Here is a 23,355-nt window from a genome sequence, read left to right on the forward strand (position 1 = left end):
ATCAGGCGTCAGTGGTCCAGGTATGTAAGGCGGCCACCTGGTCGTCGGTACATACCTTTACAAAATTTTATAAGATTGATGTGATGGCATCGGCGGATGCCTCATTTGGCCGCAAGGTTTTGCAGGCCGCAATTTGAGGAGACCGGTGGTCTACCTCGAGGGTTTTTTTCTGTTGAAAAATTTTCTGTTGAGTCTCATCACTAAGGATGAGTATTGTAAACTTCTAGTTGGCACCGGTTGGGCCTTCTAGAGTGGATTTGATTTCCAATTTCCCACCCCTCATTTGTGGTACTGCTTTGGGATGTCCTGAGGGTGTTGAATCACCGAGGACTACGTCTGTCAATGAGCGATAGAGAAAAATGGATTTTTGTAAAATCTTACCGTAAAATCCTTTTCTCTTAGCTCATTGACAGACGTAGTACCCGCCCCTCTGTTTTGGAGTTGGGTTGGGTTAAATTCTCTAGACACTGCTTTGTGACATAACTGATTTGCTGTAGCAGAGAGAGAGAGAGGATATACCCTTGGGGACTGCCCCTAGGGTGTGGCCAGAGCATTTTTTTCCTGTCTAGTCCTACTCCTGTGGAGAGCAGCATAACCCGAGGGTGTTGAATCACCGAGGACTACGTCTGTCAATGAGCTAAGAGAAAAGGATTTTACGGTAAGATTTTACAAAAATCAATTTTTGAGGAAAAGGGAAGTGTTTGAGGTCCCAGCTATAGGGAAACAGTTTAGAATTCAAAGTTTAATAACTTGTGACACCACACACGTAGTATATGCCTTAATGTGTCCGTGTAATTTAATTTACATTGGTAGAAAAAAAGGACCGTTAAGAAACGTGTAGGTGAACACATCACAAACATTATAAATGGCTTCAAGGACCACAGCGTATCGGAGCATTTTAGGAGGCATCACAACCAGGTTCTACAACTGATCTACAGTTTTGGGGTGTAGAGAGGGTGACTCCATCCTGGAAGGAATCTAACTGGGTTCGAGAACTATCCAAATGCGAAACTAGATGGATTTTTCTCACCCAGGCCCTGATCCCCAAAGGGCTAAACATAGATTTGGACCTGAACTGTTTCATCAGTGATCTTTGATGGACAGTACATATGGGGAGAATGGACCTTTGTTGTGGTTTACATCTCTAATTATATATTTTTTAACCCATAAAGATCATTTTAGATAATGGGATTTTAGTATGAGTATGAGGTTTTGAGACCATTTAATAAGTGTTTTAAGTTTTAAAATTTTAACATTTAAATTTTAGACCTTTTATATATAATTTAATTGCTTTGTGTGGATTCCTATTGGATCCCACTATCATCCATATCGACTTCTGATGTGTTGCATTGATTGGCATCTTTTGGGAAATCATTCGTGACCACACATGTGGTATTGGACATTGAGAGTTGCACAATTTTATTTTCAATTTCATTTTTAATTTTATGGAATTTTAAAATTTTTAATTTATTTTTACTCACACTGTCTGTTATGGGGAGTGTAGTAGATATTGTTAATGTGATTTTTATGTATTTTTTGATATGCACATTAATATGAGGTGTATAAGGATAATTAGCCTGTATTTCATTGTATATTTATTATTACATGAATATGGGAGGAGCATGCTGACGGTATATGGGTATGTCTTGTATTCACAAGACTACCTAAATGTATATCATTCTAATCAATGGGACACCGTAGATTAATGTAATACAATTTATGATAACGGCGGCTGTATACTGTATTTGGTACGACCGCCCACTGCACATTGTATGAATAATGGGAAACCAGATAATCGTGCAGTGTAGCCTTACGGGAATAGGACCTAAGTATGGGCAAGACCGGCAGGATGTAGGACCTTTTTAGTGGTCCGGTGTGGGCGGAAGTGCTCGCTGTCATGGAGCGGCCCAATTTACATATGAGGGCGGGTCATTAGATACTCGTCAAAACCGTCAGCAGACACTCCTATATAATCGGACGCCGTGCCGTAAGGTTCACGCCCTTTGAAAAAGTCGGAAATGACGAAACGCGTCAGGGCATGAACCTTGCGGCGACCGGAAGTGCACGGGGGACACGAGCGGCGGCTTTGGAGATCCGAGACACCAGCGTGGAGAGGGTGAGCAGGATCGACACAGCATACCACGGTACCCGTAGCACTGATACCTATTAGGATACTGAAGGCATATGGTTTTAATGCGTTTGTGAGTACATTTGTATTGGGGTTTTTCTGAATAAATTATCTGATGGGTGAAACAATATCACACTACTGCGGTTCCTTGTTTCCCCCTATGTTCACCATTTGAGCAATTATCGGGAGGAGAAGGGAGACACGTGACTACCCGAGATTGAAATCCAGTAATAGCAGCAGTAATCGCTCCTGAGTGGGATTTGTGTTACAACAGCTTGTTTGCCTGTCCTATGCAAATAGGTGGGCCACAGCTTCTGGTGAGTTGCCATTCCCCCCATTATCACATCGGTGGAGGTGTAGAGCAGTGGTGACCCCAACACTTGGTGGTGTTTCTCACTTGGTGGATTGGACTATTGCTGGAGGAATTAACCCCTTGTTTTGAATTTCTGGCACTGATGGACGTTTAAGGACTGTACTAAGATTTGACTGGTTTTAAACTACGTCATTTCCCCTCAATTATACCTGCGCTACTTATACCATTGTATATGTTCCAAGGGACGATATATATTTGAGTATACTTCTACACATTTTCTTTCTTAAAGTAGCTGCGGTATTGTCTGTTTAACCGCTTGCCGCCCGCCCGCCGTCATATGACGGCGGAGCGGTGCGACCATTATCCTGGGCCGCCGTCATATGACGGCGGCACTTTAAGCAGGGCAGGCGCGCGATCGCGTGCGCGCCGCCCTGCACTGCCGGTGTCGGGGTGTCCCCGGGACACCCCCCGTCACCGGCAGGGGGGAAACAGCCAATGGGCGTGGCTGTTTCCCACGTGATCGGCTGTGTTCCAATGACACAGCCGATCACAATGAAGGCGCCCACTAGATGACCACGCATGCGCGATCGGGAGCGCGCAGCGCGGTCATGTCGGTGGCACTGTGTTCCGTAGGAACACAGCTGTCACCGGCGGTAGTAAACAGTCACTGACAGTGACTGTTTACCATGTGATCGGCTGTGAATCCATTCACAGCCGATCAGAAAATGTAAACAAAGAGCAGTAACTGTTACTAGCTCTTCTCTCCTCATACAGTTTCCAGTATGAGGGGAGAAGAGCTAGAAATAGTGAGTTACTGCTCTGTACACATGTCACAAAGTAAAATCACACTAATAAAGGTCCCCCCACACAGTCCTCAGCCCCCCCCAATGTCACCTGTCACCCAACAGTCACCTCATCAGTGCCCAGAAATTGACACCCATAACGTTCACATGTGAGCGCAGCGATCGCAGGCAGAATCACCACGATTCTGCCCGCGATCCGGAAATCATTGCAAATCGCGGGACGCCTGTGCGTTGCCCCTGATTTGCAATAGCACCCCAAACGCTGTGCGATGTTGCCGCCATTTCCGCCTGCCGAATCGCGGTAACATCGCGCAAACATCGCATGACGCCCAAAAAAGGTACAAGAGTTTCTTTGGAGCGTCATGCGTTGTTTGCGCGATGTTACCGCGATTCGGCAGGCGGAAATCGCAGCAACATCGCACAGCATTTGGGGTGCTATTGCAAATCACGGGCAACGCACAGGCGCCCCGCGATTTGCAATGATTTCTGGATCACGGGCAGAATCGCAGTGATTCTGCCCGCGATCGCTACGCTCACATGTGAACATAGCCTAAAGTTCACCGGTCACCAGAGACTGCCATCAGTACCGCCGTGCACCATCGCCCGTCACCTGTCACCCATCAGTGACCATCGCCCGTCACCTGTCACCCCATCAATCACCGTCACCTGTCACCCCATCAATCACCGTCACCTGTCACCCCATCAGTCATCGTCACCTGTCACCCCATCAGTCATCGTCACTTGACACCCCATCAGTGATCGTCACTTGTCACCCCATCAATCATCGTCACATGTCACCCCGTCAGTGACTGTCATCTGTCACCCCATCAATCATCGTCACCTGTCACCTCATCAATCATCATCACCTGTCACCTCATCAATCATCGTCACCTGTCACCCCATCATTCATCGTCACCTGTCACCTCATCAATCATCGTCACCTGTCACCCCATCAGTCATCGTCACCTGTCACCCCATCAGTCATCGTCACCTGTTTGCCATATACATGCAATCACTTACTGACCGCCTAACGACTATATGCGTCGGCCATTAAAAGCTAAATACTGGGGTTATGGCAGCAGATAGCCCCCATAACCCCGGTATTTTTTGAAACGGCGGGCGGTCGGCTTTCAGATAAGGGTGGTCCCAGTGGCGGATTCGCCGCGGAATTACCCTTACGGTGCAGGGAAAGAGGTGCCCCCCCCCCTCCTGCCGCGTCCCAGACGTTTTCCCAGCTTACCGGACCCGCCGGCAGCGGGGAAAACTATCCGGTCCCGGATCCTCAGAGACAGGAAGTCGAGTGAGGGCAAGATGGCCCTCACTCAACTCTATGGTCTTGGAGGACCGGAGCTACGTCAAAAGACGTTGCCTAGCAACCGGTTTAAAGGGCCGCTTTTTTTTTTTGCTTTTGTTTTTTTCCCTCTTTCAACAATTTTTTTTTTTTTTTTCTTTTTTAGTGTAGTTGTGAGGTGTGAGGTCTTTTTGACCCCAGATCTCACAATAAAGAGGACCTGTCATGCCTATTTCTATTACAAGGGATGTTTACATTCCTTGTAATAGGAATAAAAATGATCAAAACATTTTTTTTTTTAAACTGTGTAAAAATAAAAAAATAATAAATAAAATAAATAGGAAAAAAAAAAAAAAAAAATTAAAGCGCCCTGTCCCCGTTAGCTCGCGCGCAGAAGCAAACGCATACGCAAGTCCCGCCCACATATGTAAACGGTGTTCAAACCATACATGTGAGGTATCGCCGCGATCGTTAGAGCGAGTGCAATAATTTGAGCCCTAGACCTCCTCTGTAACTCTAAGCTAGTAACCTGCAGAAATGTTGCCTATGGGGATTTTTAAGTACCAATGTTTGGCGCCATTCTGTGAGCATGCGCAATTTTGAAGCATGACATGTTGGGTATCTAATTACTCGGCGTAACATTATCTTTCATATTATGGAAAAAAATTGGGCTAAATTTACTGTTTTCTTATTTTTTAGTTCAAAAAAGTGAATTTTTTTCAAAAAAATCGCATTTGGAAGACTGCTGCGCAAATATGGTGTGATAAAAAATATTGCAACGATCTCCATTTTATTCTCTAGGGTCTCTGCTAAAAAAAAATATATAATGTTTGGGGGTTCAAAGTAGTTTTCTAGCAAAAAAAATTATTTTAGCTTGTAAACACCAAGTGTCAAAAATAGGCCCAGTCTTAAAGTGGATAAATGGACAACTTTGTGTAAAGCGCTACTTGGATGTGAGGCCTATGTATGTGGCCAGGCTGTGAAAAAGTGTTACACATGTGGTATCGCCATACTCGGGAGGAATAGCAGAATGTATTTTGGGGTGCAAGTTTTGCTATGTACATGCGATGTGTTAGAAATATTGCATAAATGGACAGCTTTGTGTAAAAAAAATGTGTTTTCATTTTCTTTCCACATTTTCCAAAAACTTGTGGAAAAAAATGACATATTCAAAAGACTCATTATGCCTCAAAAATTATACGTTGGTCTGTTTGCTTTCCAAAATGGGGTCATTTTATGGGGGTTTCCATTGTCCTGGTGCTCCAGGGCCTTCAAAAGTGCGATAGGTTGTCAGGAAATGATACGTGTAATTTGTGCTCCTAGAATGCCGGACGCTGCTACTCGGATGTTAGGCCTCTGTATGTGGCCAGGCTGTGAAAAAGTCTCACACATGTGGTATCGCCATACTCAGGCGGAGTAGTAGAATGTGTTTTGGGGTGTAGTTGCAAGTATACATGTGCTGTGTGAGAGAAATAACCTGTTAATACGGCAATTTGTAAAAAAAAAAAAATAAAAAAAAATAAATCTTCATTTTGCAAAGCATTGTGGGAAAAAATTACAACTTCAAAAAACTCATCATGCCCCTTATTAAATACCTTGGAATGTCTACTTTCCAAAAAGGGGTCATTTGGGGGGTATTTGTACTTTCCTGACCTTTTAGTGTCTCAAGAAATGAGATAGGCCTTCAGTACATCAGGTGTGATCAAGTGTGATCAATTTTCAATGAATAGCACCATAACTTGTGGACTCTATAACTTTCACAAAGACCAAATAATATACACTTATTTGGGTTTTTTTTACCAAAGATAAGTAGCAGTATAAATTTTGGCCAAAATTTGTGAAGAAAAATGACTAATTTGCAAAATTTTATGACAGAAACAAAGAAAAATGCGTTTTTTCACGATATTTTCAGTCTTTTTTTATTCATAGCACAAAAAATAAAAAACCCAGTATTGATCAAATACCATCAAAAGAAAGCTCTATTTGTGTGAAAAAAAGGACACAATTTTTGTATGGGTACAGTGTTGCATGACTGAGTAATTCTCAGTCAAAGTGTGAGAGCGCTGAAAGCTGAAAATCGGTCTGGGCAGGAAGGGGGTGAAAGTGCACTGTAGGCAAGTGGTTAAGACTTGTTTTGAGGTTACTTGTGCGCAGGGGATATATTTGTATCACCAGTAGAGGGCAGATTTGTGCTACATATATATATATTTTTTCATTGGATAGATTGATAGCAGCAGGAGCCAATGTCAGTCAAATCCAGTGCTGCAGGGGGTGGGGCAGAGTCCTGCTGTCTGTGTCAAGAGACGCAGCAGCGGGACTCGTGAGCATGCACGCATGGGTGCCCCCCATGGAAAGCGGCTCTCCGTGGGGGCATCCAGTGAAGAAGAGGAGCCAGGAGCGCCGCTGGGGCACCCCAGAAATGGAGGATCGGGGCTGCTCTGAGCAAAACCATTGCACAGAGCAGGCAAGTAGAACATGTTTGTTATTTAAAAAAAAAACCTTTACAATTGCTTTAAAGTGGGGAGAGGGTGGGATAAACTTGCTGACTACATGACCACTCTGATTGGCTGTCACATGGTCATATGATTGAGAGCCTGTTTCATCATAACTAGAATAATTCCGTCAAGGAAAATCCATGGCTCAACTACTGATCGTATTCAGGAAATATTGCAATTTCCTATTATTTTAATCGGAGGTTTATTGACCTAAATACAATCCTATTGTGCCAAAAGTTTGTTTCAAGCAGATCAGAACCTGGTTGCTTCCTCAGCCACTTCAATGAGGATTTGATATGTCTTCATTTTGGTCACAAGTCTACATTGGTAATAGGGAACGCATTTTATCGCTGTCTGCATTCCTGAACACATGAGGGGAAATCAACTTTTGCAATTCTAGTGACAAACAATCCCCAAACACCTTAGGCCAAGTTTACACTATAATTGAAAGCAGGCATTTAAGGGTAATTTTTAACGCTCCTCAAACACCTAAGCAAATGATTCTATGGACAGTGTGCTTTTCACATAATCAAAGCATGAAGCGTCAGCATTGCGTCACTTCAAAATTGAAGCCCCATGTCGAGTCTGGAGGAATTTGAAGCTCCTCAAAGGCACTGGCAGGCTTTTGTGGTGCGGTTGTGATGTGTTAAAATCGGTTTTAAAAAAAATCATGCAGGAGCAATATAATGTCCCACAATGCCCTGTAATGATAGAGGAGAGCATAGACTGTCCTGCAATCACTTCCTTCTATACACTTCCTGTTTGTGCTGCTTGAAGATGGCTAACATCAACTTCTGAGGGTAGGTACGTGTAAACCATGATACAGGGCATGAAAGCGCCCTTTAGAATATCTCTGAGAGACCATTGGATGTACCCAATAGAGCCAGGATGCCCTTCTCCTCTTCCTCTGCTCAGCCAATTGCTCATATATCGACATCGTCTGCAGGTGGCCAAACATGAGATAAATCATAGTAAAGAAATCTTGCTATTGGACTATGCACAGGAAACATTCATCATGACAGGCCACATCTCAAATTCTTTATTTCCCGTCACTTCCCTTTAAAAGATAAAAAGTGGGCGTTTGTGGAGCTGTTTTAATGCGCATCAAAACTATGCATAGGGCATTTGGTGAGCATTTTTAAAGCATCATTAACGCTTGTAAAACGTCAGTCTAATACCATATCCTATCGCCATACTAAAGTGCATTTAGGCCAGTCTGACACCCATACTAAAGTGCATTAACCCTATTGGAACGTTTGTTAAGAGTTAGAAATGTAGTAAAGCGGGAACAAGCCCTCCAAGCCACCTTGTGGTTAAAAAAGGAGTTTGGGCAGGTTTTCCTAGCCTGTTACCTCCAAGATTAACAAAGTATACCCTTACCCCCCCCCCCCTCCACCTCCACACCCATCTTTTTAATTTCTCATTAATTAGGCAGATAAGCTAGATGTAAAATATGTCATATGCTGATTCTTTTTTTCCACAGAAGATGAAGGTTGAGTGATAGTTTTGTCTTAATTTATCCTTCATCCCTTCAGATGCATCAAGACGTGAATTCAGTATTTAACCTTCAGAGAATTCTTTTCTTTCAGGCATTTATATTTCCTTTAAACTACCACATTTTTTTTTTGGACTGCAATACGATAATCTATTTTTGGCTACTTCAATAAATTATGCATAAATATAAGTCCTACTGCATTAAGTTCACTTGGCAAATACTTGGCTTTTTTGTGCATCTTCCAAGTTAGTGTGGAATGGATGTGTTTATTGAATTCACAATGCTCCTGTGCTACTACCATACTGCTTTTTTCATTAGTAGTAAAACAAAGAAAGTCTGTGAAAGATGAACTAGCCCATTTATAGTATGTTAATTGAAATATTTGCAAGAAACTTTACATGTGTACTTGGAACTTTATTTTTTATGGATTGAGAATACAACAACATTGTCCATACAAAGATCAGAGTTCCGTACAAACCATTATGGTGCTTTTTCATTTTCATGATTGTGTGACATTTACAGTATATGTTGTACAAATTACACAACTTCAGATCAAAAGAATCATATGTAGAAATGATAGAGTAGAACTGAGAGTGTATAACTAATCTATTAATTTATAGAGGATGTATAGTTATACATATCGTAGTTTAAAGTGTTCCTAAAGGAAAATTTTTTTTTTTTTCATTTTTGGATAGCGTAAGATAGGGTTATTACCCTCATTAGTTCTTTTATTTTTTGTCATCTGTGTCTCAATGGGGAGATTTCCCTTAATTTCCTGTCCCATAGGGAAACCGGGAAGTGAGGGGAAACCCTTCCAAAGAGAATACCTGCATGTTGCCATTGGAAGATTACCCCTCCTATTAGTGTTCTGATAATATCAACCTAATATTTGGTATTTCCTTTTACTTTCCAGGATAAAGGTAAATAGGACCAACAGATAGGCCTTTGGTTACACTTTAATAACATATAGGACATATGACATCTTTTCCGTATTTGCTTTAGCTAAAAAAAAATGCCTTGTGGGGTTAAAATCGGCTCCACCTAAAGTGGAGGTCTGGGTGGTCACCAGTGTGTTGAATCACCCACCCACTGTCTGTAAGGATACAATTTCAAGACTCGCAGTCATTCCTGTCACCACTTCCTACCACAAGACCATAACGAAGGTGTCCCTTTGAAATCTAAATAAAAAATCTATCCCACACACAAATCTCTTGTCTCCAAACTTCCAGTGCTGCTAGTCACTTGGCATGAAGAAAGGCCAGCAATCCATGTAAAATATACGTAGCTCATCTACTGCAAAATGTGAAACATGTTTTGAGGGAACATTTGTCCTGCTTATCAAGGCCTTTGTCAAGCCTTGGCAAACTGGACCTGTGTGATGTTGTAGTAAAAGTGGCCTTTCTTCATATTTTAAAATCTTAAGCCTGGTGCACACAGTTTTTTTTTTTCCATTCAACCCAGCAGGCTGAACGAAAAAAGAACAAGGGGCTTGCGAGTAGTTTGCTGTACTAACTATGCAATGTTAGTACATCGATTTCCCTACTATTGCGCTCTGACATTGCGCTGCACCCCCCACCAGAACACACTGGTCAGCATTCGCAGCCATTGGTTGCGAGCACTTTTGATGCCGGTTGGCTGCAGGTTTTCCAGCATGCCAGTTGAACAGAAGCTAGACAGACTGCTGTACACCCTGGTCGAATGTTGGCCGGTTTCTGTTGAACTAGCCGATGTTCAGCTCTTTTGTACCAGTGTTAACTCCTCAATTATAAATATTGCCCAAAACCAGGACTGTGACACCATTGTTTGTTTTTGTAATTGCTATAGAAGTTGGGCAGAACTGAAATACTGTTGAGGATTTTCTATTGCCGTGGCCCCTAAAGACCAAAGAACCTAGTTTTTGATACAGGCAACTCCCATAATCATAAAATATATTATGAGCTAGCTGTTAAAATTGAACCTTGGTTTTGTAAGGAAAAGACCTCTGCAGTTCAGTTGTGTAAATTGAAAGAATCTTGGCAAACTTTATTACATTCCTCCTGCATCTGCTCTGTGGATTCTGACATCAGCCAATTCCGCAAAGTTTAATCAAGCTGAAAGTGAGTGCTGAGTAGGAGGGTCTGCCTACATTAATCACATGATCAATGCCAGTCTTGTAGTAAAAGTAAAACTACTGGGTAAAGCGGTGAGCCAATCACATGAACAGGAAATGACATCTCTTTAGATGTTCTGTACACCGTATACACACGCATTGCTACCATAGTCATAAGTTAGTGACATTTTATGAATCGTTATCAGTATATTAAGGCATAGTAGGCTTCAGATTGAAATGTACGGTGAATTTATATTCTTAACAACATTAATTACAAAATGGCTTGTGTCATAATTATAAAAGCTTGGTATATAGGTTTTATTGAAATTTGACTTTTCCTTTTTAATAGGTAAGTGGCTTGCATTTGGAAAAATAAATATGTACTAATTTACCACAATCCCTTCTCCCTAAACTCTTGATAATGGCAGATATGTAAAGACTGATGTCCTTTCAATAAGGCCTATACAAACCATAGCCAGCTGGAGAGCTGATGACTAGGAAGATTCACTGAGAAAGCTACATGGTGCCTGGCACTCAGCCTGAAGCGGAGTGGAAAGAACATGTTGACTGCTTTTCTAGCATCTGCTAAGCACAGAATGGCCACAACTGGAAGTGCTAGCTGTGTCCTGTCTGTTAGCAGCTGGGGAGCCATTGTAGAAATGAGGATACCTCACATATGGTCTCCAGAAATTTCTGTGGTAATATCGGTCATCAGCCACCGTGGATTAAATCTTTTCTTATTTACAAGGCCATGCATCAGAGGGGAATTATTTTTATATTATTTATCAAAACTGAGGAGCAGAAAATGAGAACCAATGTGGAGTTGTCAATAGCAACCAGATTTCTTGTTTGATTTATTCCATGAAAAACCCTGTTGCCAATTTAACAATAGGATTATATATGCATTTAATGTATTTTATGTATGTTTACTTGTGAAAGTCTCTAAAGCTCTGAGACTGAGGGTGCTGACATCTTGGATGTGATATCAGAAACCCCAGCAGACTTCAGAGCTGTCACTCAAGTGACATTCTATGGCATTCTCTCTCACTCCTCCCTTGGCAGCTGCATAAAGGTGTATGTAGCGAGGTGAAAGGAGGGGTGGAGAAGCTGGGCCAGCACAGACAATAATTACTGCCAGAAGATGAGAGGGTTATGACCTGCAGGGGGGGGAGCTGGTAAAGGCCTGTGCTAGGGAATTGTCTCATTTTGGTGTAGTCAGATTTTTAAATGCACATTGCACATGATTAAAGAGTAGTTTTTGGAAAGGAAAAAATATGGAAGCAAACATTTAAGGCACTAAATTTTCTGTGCTACCTACAATAAAAAGAATCCCCTCTTTCTATTTTAAAACCCAAGTCTGGTTTATTGCAATATTTATTCATGCAAGGCTCCCCCTGCACCAGCTGGTCAAAGTGCTGATTTTGTCTAGAGAAATGTAATAAGTACAAATCCCTTCTTCCCTGATCCTGCAGGCTTCCTACATTCTCCAAGACTGGTCCCTTAATGCCACTACTCCATTCCACCAGTAGCAGGATTTCTAATGTCTTTATGTACAACGCAGGACCAGCATTACTGTATTGCAGAGGAGGACTGCAAGTGCCTGCCTGGGATGAGAGTTGGCTGCCGGGGAGTGGGCTTTCCCACAATGCATAAAAAGGTGCCGCTCTTTTAAAGATGCATGGCATTGCTATTAATTCCTAAAGGCACTCCCATGCATATTGCTAATGCGTGCACAGGGAAAATGCATGCTACCACAGTGCCATGCATTTTTTGTGTGACTTGATTTTTAAATTTGTGTAGGTACCTTTTTTTGTGTGTGTGTTTCTCGTGCATGGGGCACACCATTGATATTAATTGGTTCCTCTAATCACAATGCACAAAAAAAGCATGTGTGCTCGGTCGCACTTCTGTGGTGTGAACAGAACCTTAAACTGGCATACACACATAGATGTACATATATTTAAATTCAACTAGTTTAGCAGGACCCAGCTGAATTTCGATCTATGCATAGACACTGTGGTTGTATGGAAGTTGATCAACTGATCGACTTCTTTACAACTGCTCCATCAGATTTTCCCTGCTCAATCAGCTCCGCGGGCTATAGTCTGCAACTCTGATCAGTGTAACTATTCTGATGGTGGAAAAGTCTCCCTGCTGTCAGAATACTAATATACAGCAGGGAAGATTCCTCTATCCACCTGTGTGAATGGGGAAATCAGGTCTTTTTTTTTTTTTTTTTTTCCATTTAAAAAAAAAATGACTAATGTTATGGACTGCCTGAAAGTCAATTCACAAAAAAAGAAAATACTTATCTCATGGTACAAGCATTCAGTATTTTAGGAATGTAGAAAAAAAATCAGGGGAGCACTGCCCTGGCCAGTAAGCGGAAAGAAAACAATGTGTCAGTGTGAGAATGCGAAGTTAGCTCCAGAATATAACTAATTTGTAACATTGCACCAGAAGATTATCATTCTGTGAATAAAGGCACACTAAAAATATTTTCATAGTTTCTCAACTCCTAATGTGTCTTCGTTGATTTTACTCTGGTGCAGTGTTTAAAAAACAATTGAGAAAAAATAACAAAAAATAATACCAAATTAAGGCATTGGTTCACACTATTGCGATGCGGGAACCAGCGTGATTCCAGTGAGGGTTCCCGCATCGCATGTCTCTACCAGGCAGTTCACACTGCCCTATGCGAACTACTGCGGGTATCAATACAAAGTTAATGACACCCCTAGATCGGTTGGCAGATCGCAGTGCGAACTGACAAATGGTGCAGGAATCGGATTGCATGGGTGTGAACACCCATGCAATCCGATTCCAGTGCAGACAAAAAAAAAGAACCTGCAACATTTTGGAGCGAATGCGATGTGAATTCTGCCATACAATCTGTAAGGCTGAATTCGCTTTGCACAGATATCGCATGTGATAGAGTGCAGTGCGAATCACATGCGATGTGGAACATTGCACCAGTGTGAGCCCCGCCTTAATGCTAAATATCGCAAAATGGAAAAATGTATCTCAGTTGTTAAATAAAGCACACAGTATTAAACGTTTAGTGAATTGCCCCACATCTACTAGTGAAATATGTTCACTCTCAGCTGAACTGTCAAGTTATTAAATGGCAGAAGCCATAGCTGATCACATATACAGCACCATGTAAACTGCCAGATCAAACAAAGGCTAAGGTGGCAGATTCCTTGGCTGTAAATGATAGGAGGGTCTGCTTTAAAGGGATCGTAAAGTCTCAAGGTTTTTCACCTTAATGCATTCTATGCAATAAGGAGAAAAACCTTCTGTGCTGCAGCTGCCCCCAGAGCCCCCCTTTTCCTTACGTGAGCCCATCAGTTCTAGCGATGTGCACAAGCCCAGCGGCTCCAGCCAATGTCTCTGTTTTCATTGGATTGATTGATCGCAGCAGGAACCATTGGCTCCCGCTACTGTCAATCAATTCCAGTCACACGGGGGTGGGGTCAAGTCCCACTGTCTGTGTCAATGGACGCAGCGGTGGGACTCAGGAGTGCGTCCACACAGGTGCCCCCATGGAAAGCTGCTCTCCGTGGGGGAACCCAATAAAGGGCAAGAGCCAAGAGCACCCCAAAAGAGGAGGATCGGAGCTGCTCTGTGCAAAAGCATTGCACAGAGCAGGTAAGTATAACATGTTTGTTATTTTTATTTTAAAAAATTCAAATCTTTACATTCACTTCAAGTATTTATATTTATTCACCACTCCCTAAAATGAAAAACAAGGGGAGGTGCAAACTGCATGATTAAAGTAGAAGTAAAGTTAAATGAATAAAAAGTGCAGACCTGGCTTCTATGAGTGGAGGACAGACAGATGAACAAAAAAGGTCAGTCTCCTCCATTCATAGAATGTGTTTCATTCATAGAAGCAATAGTGCAGTTTCAATGAATGGAGAAGAATATGGAAGCGGGGGTGGGGGGGGGAGGAAGATGGCACAAGCAGTAATATCCCATGTGCTTATTATTTTTTTATTTTTTTTTACTAAACCTAGGCTTTAATATTGGCAAGTCATTTTTTGTTTTATGTAAGTCTGTTGTCTTAAATAAAAAGTACCAAATGTTTTTTGTTTTTTTATTTTATTTTTTGAAATCATACCTACCTAGGTGGATGCAGCATTGATCAGAAAATCCTTTTGAAAGAATGTGCTGTGGACAGAGAAAACAAAATTGCTGTTTTTGATCCACCATTCTACTGTTTCAGAAAAGAGGCCTTTAAAGAAAAGAATATAGTTCCTAAAGTCAACCATGCTGGAGGTTCACTGATGTTTTGGGGTTGCTTTGCTGCTTCAGGTACCGGATGTCTTGACTGTGTGCATGACATTATGAAAACTGAAGACTACCAAAGAACTCTGGGGTGCAGTGTCAGAAAGTTAAGCCTCTGTTTGAGGTCATGGGTCTTAAAATGGGACACTGACCCAAAGCACACGTCAAAAAGCACTCACGAATGGTTTAAGACAAAGCACTGGAGAGTACTGAACTAGCCAGCAATAAGTCCAGATCTAAATCCCATAGAGCACCTGTGGAGAGATCTCAAAACAGCAATTGGGGAAAGAAACCCTTCCAGTCTGAGAGACCTGGAGCAGTTGGCAATAGAAGAGTGGTCCAAAATTCCAGTAGAGATGTGTAAGAAATTAATTGATGGCAGCGGGAATTGATTGATTTCAGTTTTTTTTTTTTTTTCCCAAGGGGTGTGCTACCAAATATTACATTGAGGATGTCAATAATTTTGTCCAGTCCAGTTTTGTAGTTTTACGATGAATGTGTCAGATTTGGCTTTCTTTTTTCTCCCCTTTTTAGTGTCAAACCAATACAAACAAAAGAATAGACATGAGAATGCCTAAACATTTGTAATTGCAACAATGTCTTGGGCGAAGTGACCGATTATCTGACAGAAATGCAGGGGTGCCAATATTTTTGGCCATGACTGTGTGTGGCTAGCTTAAATGTGGCCATGGATGCCCCAATAAATGCCTACAGATTCCAGCATCATGTGGGACAAGAAGTGATTGTCAGTGTTTCCAAGCAGGAGTACTTGTGGTTACACAAAAATGTTATCCATTTTTTTTTTACATCCCTTCCCTCTAGTTGTTACTGAGATATCAATTTGTATATGGCCTCTCATACTATCACGTTGTGGGAATGTGCATGTTGCTGTGCGTGATACTGCACGCCATTGCATTGCATGGTTTTACGTGGTGCCATTCATTCTTAACCACTTCCGGACTGCCCCATGTACATATACTGTGGCAGGGCAACTCTTCAGCGCAAAATCATGTACCTGTACGTAGTTTCGGTTTCCGGGTCTGGGGCGCACATGTGCGCCACTGGCAACCCGCTCCCGCTGTGATTGGACACAGTGGGAGCCAATCAGCGGGTCTGGCGGATCCAATGTTCGTGGCTACCTGGCGATCGTTCCTGAGAGAGGCAGAACGGCGGTCTACCTAAGTTAAACAATGAAGATCGCCGTTCTGTCACAGGGGAAGATTGAGATCTTGTGTTCCTTTTTTACTTTTTTTTATTGGATATGTTTTATAGCAGTAAGTAAAAAATATTGTTTTTTTTTTTTTTTTCAAAATTGACCGTCTTTTTTTGTTTATAGCGGAAGAAAAACCCTGCAGGGGTGATCAAATACCGCCAAAAGGAAGCTCTACTTATGGGGCAAAAAGGACATCAATTTTATTTGGGTACAGCATCGCACGACCGCCACATTTAGTTGAAGTAACGCAGTGCCATATCGCAAAAAATTGGCCTGGTCATGAAGGGGGTAAACGTTCCAGAGCTGAAGTGGTTAATGACACCCCCAATGCACCTTGCCAGCAGAGGTGTTCGGCAACAGAGTTAAACTGTTCTACCTGTTGAACCATTACTATGACTCCTCCAGCCAGTCATCTGTGGGGCCAGCCCAGAGAGCCCTCCAGCTGTTCACCTATGTACTAGATCTGCTCTGGGCTTCAGTGTGAGAGACTCCATTGCAAAGGCTAAGTGCAAGTAGGTCTTTACCTACTGGTTACTTAAATAGTGGTTGTTCTTTCACCACATTGTCTTTATTGAGTTGCAGGGACATTGCTGTTATGAGCACTGGTTTGTACAGCTCAATATTTGGTTTATCATTGTTCTGTATTGTTTACACATCCTTTTGTATTTTGACCCTGTTTGCATTGTTAAAGTTGACAAGAAAATGAGAATTGTCCACATTATGCAGGCATTGATGTGGACACCCAGAAGAAGAACCCATCAGGGAACTAAACTTTAAGGAGATGTACGGTGGATATAAAAAGTCTACACACCCCTGTTAAAATGTCAAGTTTTTGTAATGTAAAAAAAATGAGACAAAGATAATAATTTCTGGATTTTGTTACGCTTAATTGTGACCTATAAACTGTACAACTCGTTTTAATAAAAAACTTTTGTGTTGAAATTTTTAATGTCACACAAAAACAAAACCATTAAGCTAACCCAATTTTTTTGTATAATGTAAGCTCTTCGGAGCAGGGCCCTCTAAATCCTCTTGTATTTTATTTTATTGTATTGTATATGTACTGTCTCCCTCTAATATTGTAAAGCACTGCGTAAATTGCTGGCGCTATAGAAATCCTTAATAATAATAATGTGAAAGATGATGTTACATTGAATAAATAGATACCTAACATGTCACGCTTTACAATTGTCTGGAATGGTGGCAAACTACGGTGCCTAAAATTCTCCATATAGGCGGCGCTTTAAACGCCTTTACAGGTTAGCAGTTTAGAGTTGCACAGGAGGTCTGGTCCTAGAATTATTTCTCTCACTCTGACGTTCGCGACAATACCTCACATATGTGGTGCGATCACTGTTTACATATGTGTGCAGGAGTAACTTTTGCGTACGCATTGGCGTGTAAGCACGGTGGGACAGGGGCATTTTAATTTTTTTTTTTTATTATTTATTTTATTAAAAAGATTTTTTTCCTTTACACTTTTTTTTTGTAATAACTTTATTGCTATCACAAGGGATGAACAACATCCCTTGTGACAGCATGGATCCGGTCCTCCTTATGGAGAGATTTGGGGTTTAATAGACCCCAAATCTCTCCTCTGGCCCCCCCCCATGCAGCAGATTGGTCCGATTGGCTGCTTCTCTGGGTGCTGGTGGCTAGGTAAACAAAGGGGGGGAGAACCGACAGTGACGAATACTCATCGCTCCTGGTTTCTAGGATTACAGAGAGAGGGGAACAACGTCTGTTCCTCTCTCTGTAACAGGCAGCCATTGCCACTGGCCACTTCGCTCCCGGCCTCCGCGATGGGACCAGAGAGCCCGGGAGAGGCGGCGGGAGGGGGGGTAGGACCCCCATTACGCCACCCGCTGAAGTGATCAAGTTGCTAATTATCCACTCAAATCACTTCTGCCTGAAACAGAATCGCTGGCTGCAAAAATTGATACCGGGATGATGCCTGTAGGTGCAAGCATCATCCCGGTATTACCACTGACCCCTAAGGACATACGGGTACATCCCTTTGGGGGAAGTGGTTAATCCTACCAAGTAAAGTTATCCTATGGCTTATCATTTGACCGAATCCACCTACCTGTTGCACTTACAATTTACCCATTCTGGCTCTTCACATATACAATTATCTCCTAGCTAGGTAGGGCAGTGGTTTATTGTAATTTTCTAGTTGTCTGTACCCCCAACCTAAAGTGGGCAAACAATCTTTCTAAATTCTGCCCCCAGCCATGGAATGCCTTATGTAACAATGAGACCTAATCTCTACCCTCAACTATGTAAGGCAATGTCTTGTCTGATTTGATACATATTGAATAGATTTTTTAGGTTGTCCTCATATTAAATAGTTTTGGTAAATCTAAAGGAGATTTTACAGAGATTGTTCAATCCGATTATATAGTGTATGGGCAGCTTTAGTGTGATGCTAAGGCTGGCCAATTGACTGGGGCATGAAAGGGTGGCACACAAGATTTGACCTAAAGCCCCAGAACGTATGATTTGCCCTTAGCTTGGGAATGTATCCTGACAAGCCCCAGTGCCTTAGGCAGTTTATTCAAAGACTGGCAGATGTCTCCATTCTCCTGGTTGTTATAGTAGTGCTTTGCAGTGAAAGCATCACTCAAGCCCCGCTCACATCATTGCTTAGCTAGGCGATTTCGGATAGGGCCAGCCTATTCACTTGAATGGGTTGCCCTAAGCGTTTTTGTCACCTGAAAAGAAGCTCCTGCTCCTTTTCGGGCGACAAGCTTCACATGATTTTGAAAGCTGCGATTTGCCTTGATTGCTGCACATTCCTGTTGTGCAACAATCCTGGCAGAATAGTATTGCGTTTGGGGTGCCATTAAGGAATTATGGCACTCAAAAGCATGTGAACGGGACCTCAGCGACGGGGTGACAGCAAAACCACTCACCAGTTTTCAGATTATGCAAACATTGCTTTTATTTTGGTGTTCAAAACTTAGTTTCGAATACAATTTTTGCCTGTTTGGTACAAATGATTATTTTTAATATTATACAGGATTAGTATGGCGCCAACAGTTTGCTCAGCGTTTTACAAATGAAATCCACAGGGCCCTGATGCAAGGTCATTATTATAGTGCTTTTTAGGCAACACAATTAATATTTTATTTATAATTACTTTCATCCCTTACTACTTCCTTTGAATTCCTGTTTTTTTTTACATGTTAAATATTTAGGATGTCAGTTCTCTAAGGGCTGATTGTATGTTAATTAGGATATCTATACCCGGAAGATACAGCGTGCATAATTTTAGAATTTTTTGTATTAATGATAAATGTGATGTAGGCATATTATACAGCAGCAGATCCTGTTTCTGTTTTTGTTACGATTTGTAAATGTGTTTTTCCTTTCTAAGGAGCTGTGTTGCCTTGGATGCAGTGTTAATCGCTCTGTGTAATATAATGGAGAATATGTCCATTTGTTGGGTTCTGTTCTTGTCTGATTTTTCGGACTTTTTCCCTGCATGTAAACCAGTCCCAGCCCTGCTGCACATTGCTCGAGCATTGCCTGGTACTGAATAGATCTTTGTGTGCACAGCTGCATATCAAAGAGCTGAAAGGAAATGGACAGAGGAAAAGCTGTTCAGTAGGCTGAGCTGCCTTTTTTTTTTTTCAGTGGTGCAGCAGAGAGGGAGGAGGAGGAAGAGTTGGAGGGGTGTGTAAAGAGATGGGAGGAAAGGAGGGGGGAGGCTCAGTTATCAGTAGTTGGGTGCTTTTTGCATGCCAGATGTAGCCTTTTCCTCTAGCCTTCCTCTCTGCCTTCTGCTAGTGTGTCTGTGTTATTATTGTTTTTGGATCTATTGGTATAATAACACTGCAAGTGTGTCTTCTACGTATGCGAATTGAAGGGATCTGATGAGTTAGCTGGTTGCCATGGTGAGGGACCCAGTCATGTGACCAGGATGCTGCTTCAGGCTGTTTTGACGTCAAGCTGTAGACAGAGAGAGGGAGGAAGAGCGATCCGTGGCATAGCAGCAGCAGCAGCAGGGTTTGTGCCTGCCTGAAAATCACTGGCTAACACCAAAGGCTGAAAATTAACCTAGAAGCTCCATCACCAGTGCATTTTTCTCCTCTTGATTTATTGCATTCTTCTTCTCTCTTTACTGGGACAGCATCAATGCCGGGTCCGACCCAAACGCTGTCCCCAAATGGAGAAAACAACAACGACATCATTCATGATAACGGGAGCATCATTCCGTTTAGGAAGCACACTGTACGCGGGGAGCGTTCCTACAGGTAATTATGGGGGGGCTGTTGTATGCAAGGCCAAAGGGGATTATTATTGCTAGTTTTCTCCACTATTTTTTTTTGTTACGCCCTTGAAACATGCATTTCTTTTTAAAGCAGCTTTCAGTTGTATGCGATGTGTAGCATGTGTCCTTGCAGCAGCCAGCGATTTACCCTTTGCACGCCATGCAAGCGTGTAGCTGGTTGCTTCAGCAGAGCAGGGTTTAAATCTCCTCATCAGGCGTGTGCTAGATGTGGGTACCTTCATGTTACTGGAATGTTATGTAATTGGAAAGCAAGCGCTGCCTGCTTACGGTAACAAGAAATGTGTTAGCGTAGATCCCAGCAGCCTCTAGAAGTAGGCAGCTGTAATTTGCACCTTGCAACATTCATGGGCACTGACAATTATATAACATTGCAGAGAAGCCATTTTTGAGGTCAGTGCGATGCTTTGAATCACAAATCCACCAACACGCCTGCTCTTAAATGGGTCGTCGTATGTATATGGACAGACCTGTTTATACATGGATTTATTTCCACTGATAATCTCAGCTTTGTGTGATTATTACTGTTGACATTAAATCCTGCAGGATTTTGGATTTTTATTTTATTTGATGACATTAGATGAGTCTTGTGCTTACTGGCAGCGTGGAGCCATCTTTTTTTTTTTTTTTTGCTTGATATAGTCATTTGAAGAACGGAAGGAAATTAAAGCGGTCAGAGACAGCTTGTTCCTGCTCAGAGAAAAACACGAGAATCCTTTCTGAGCTAAGCTGTAGCCTGCAATGGTAAAGCACCAGATTGATAGGGCTTTGTAAAGGTCTAGAGCTTCTTCATTGGTGGGAGCACTGATTGTAAAGGTCACAGGGTCATGGCTTTACTTAACCCCTTCTTACAGGGGACCTTTCAATTTATCATAGTGATGATGATTGCAAGATAGCCTTATGTGAAAGCAGCTTTGGTTATTTTAGGGCTCTGGTTTGTTTTCAGATTCAGTTCTGTCTATGCCACTACCTCTCCATTTATCCGTCGCCTCCATAGAAATTATACATGTGATTGTGCGTTTTTTTGCTGGCATTTTGAATTCCTGTTTAGGGAAAATAAATTGCATCAGTAACTCTGAGAGAGGAGATGGCCCTCATGGCAGTCTTTTTTTACTACATATTCTTTGGCTGGTGGTTTGGTTGTCACAGCAAGGTGAGCCCGCTAATGTGGTGTGGAATCTCTAAGGGGTTATAGAAGGCAGGCTTCTTTTCTCCTGCTGCAGGGTATGTTTTCATTAAATTTGTATTACCGTCTCTGATGGCATGAATGTACAGTAGCAATTAGCTCATTCACATCATCTATCATTGAATTCTGTATGTACAACTTAATACATCCACTATAATTGGATTAATTTGTATGCACTGCTTACTACAGAAACATGGGCTGGGCATTCTAACATGACAGATGCGTAAGTGGTGGTTAATATATTTTTCACATCCTCTTCCAATGTCTGCCGCTTTTTTTTTTTTCTGCATCTGCAATTAGCTTAAAAAAAAAAAAGAAAAACAATTATAGTGGGCCTATAGGTACTTTACAGTGGGCCTTTGGGTACAAAAGGATGGGGGAGGGGAGGAAGAGTGTCGCCAATCACAGCCTGCTTTTGTTGAATATCATTTTCTAAGTGCAGGTTACAAAATGAAAGCTAGAGTCTGATTGGTTGCTATGGACAACCCCCACTTCCACTTTCAGTTTCCTTCCTATCTTTTGTATCTGCTCAGTAGTAATTTGGACATCATGGGAAAAATTAAGAATACAGATTTTAAAACGGATCATTTAAAAGGAAGTTCCACAATATTATTGTTTTGTAAAATAATGCATTGTTTCAAAATATGTTTTGGTGTCAATGTGTGATAACTAGGTCAGTTACTAGTCAAGGTACAGCAACCAACTGAAGTCTGGATGTGTTATAGGTGCCCAAAGATTCGCCCATAACATTTGAAAGCTAGTATTGCACCTTTTGACACGTGTATATATTTGGATTTGTTCTACATTGTAAAACAGTTTACATTGAGGAAAAAGGCTGATTTATGAAGCATATATGAGTTTGTAACCATTACACTGCAGGAACAGAGTTACCAGAAATGGTTTCTTTACAGCAGGGTTACTGGTTATTTATAGAACTCTGCTAAACTGACCGCATAATAAAACCCCAAGGTACTTACATTTCTCTGGAGAAAAACACTTTATTTACATTCCTCTTACACATTTATTACCACTTCACTTCACTTCAGCATGTTATATCTGTCAGTGGTGGGGGCAAGCAAAAACACAATGTGTCTTCTGGTAATTATAAAGTAGGGTGGTCATAGAAAAGAAATTATCCTGATTTTTGGATATAGGAAATGGGGTAATTTTGCATATTAACAGCCAATCAACTTAAAAAACTGGAATAATTAAATTATTGTTAGAGATTTTTGCTGTTAAATATACAGTAATGTTTTTCCCTAATTGCACTTTTCCTTTAAGACTACTTTTAAACCCTTGATGATAAGTTATGATTACTTATAGTTGACAAATGACCAGTGTGTTTCATTGTCTGCAAGGGCAAACCATTAGAAGGCTTAAAGTGGAAGTTCACCCTACAAACAATAAACAGCCATATAATGCATGTGCCTTGATAATTTCATAGCACCATGTTTGACATTTATCCATGCTGTGGTTGTCCAGCAGTCGGTACTGGACACTGAGGGCCACTTACACAGAAGTAAGCCTAAAGCCCCTTTAAGATGGGGTGGATCCGTCTGAGTGAAATCCACCTGCTCAGCGGGTAATTTCTCCGCTGATTCCCGCTGAGCAGGTGGATGACAGGGTCAGTGTCTGCTCCACTATGCAAAGCGGGCAAGGCAGAGCCCGCTCTCCTCTATGGGGCGGTCGGATGCAAACTGACTGCATGTCCATTTAAATCCAATTGTCATCCGATCTAACCAGCTGGACGGATGTTGA

General features: G+C 41.8%; 1 protein-coding gene across 2 annotated transcripts in view; it reads left to right on the top strand.

The window, feature by feature from the left end:
- MAPRE2 (microtubule associated protein RP/EB family member 2) overlaps nt 1-23,355 on the top strand; it is a 246,291-nt gene that overhangs the window by 68,018 nt on the left and 154,918 nt on the right. The window contains exon 1 of one of the 2 annotated variants that reach the window (XM_082258687.1): nt 19,905-20,376. The exons of the other annotated variant lie outside the window; for it this stretch is intronic. Coding sequence (XP_082114813.1) covers nt 20,258-20,376 — 119 coding nt within the window. The 5' untranslated portion in view covers nt 19,905-20,257. Of the gene's footprint in view, nt 1-19,904; nt 20,377-23,355 lie in introns of those variants that run through there. 2 annotated transcript variants of the gene reach the window in all.

The sequence above is a fragment of the Pelophylax lessonae genome (genome assembly GCF_965119305.1).
Source record: "Pelophylax lessonae genome assembly, chromosome: 5".
Lineage (NCBI taxonomy): Eukaryota > Metazoa > Chordata > Amphibia > Anura > Ranidae > Pelophylax > Pelophylax lessonae.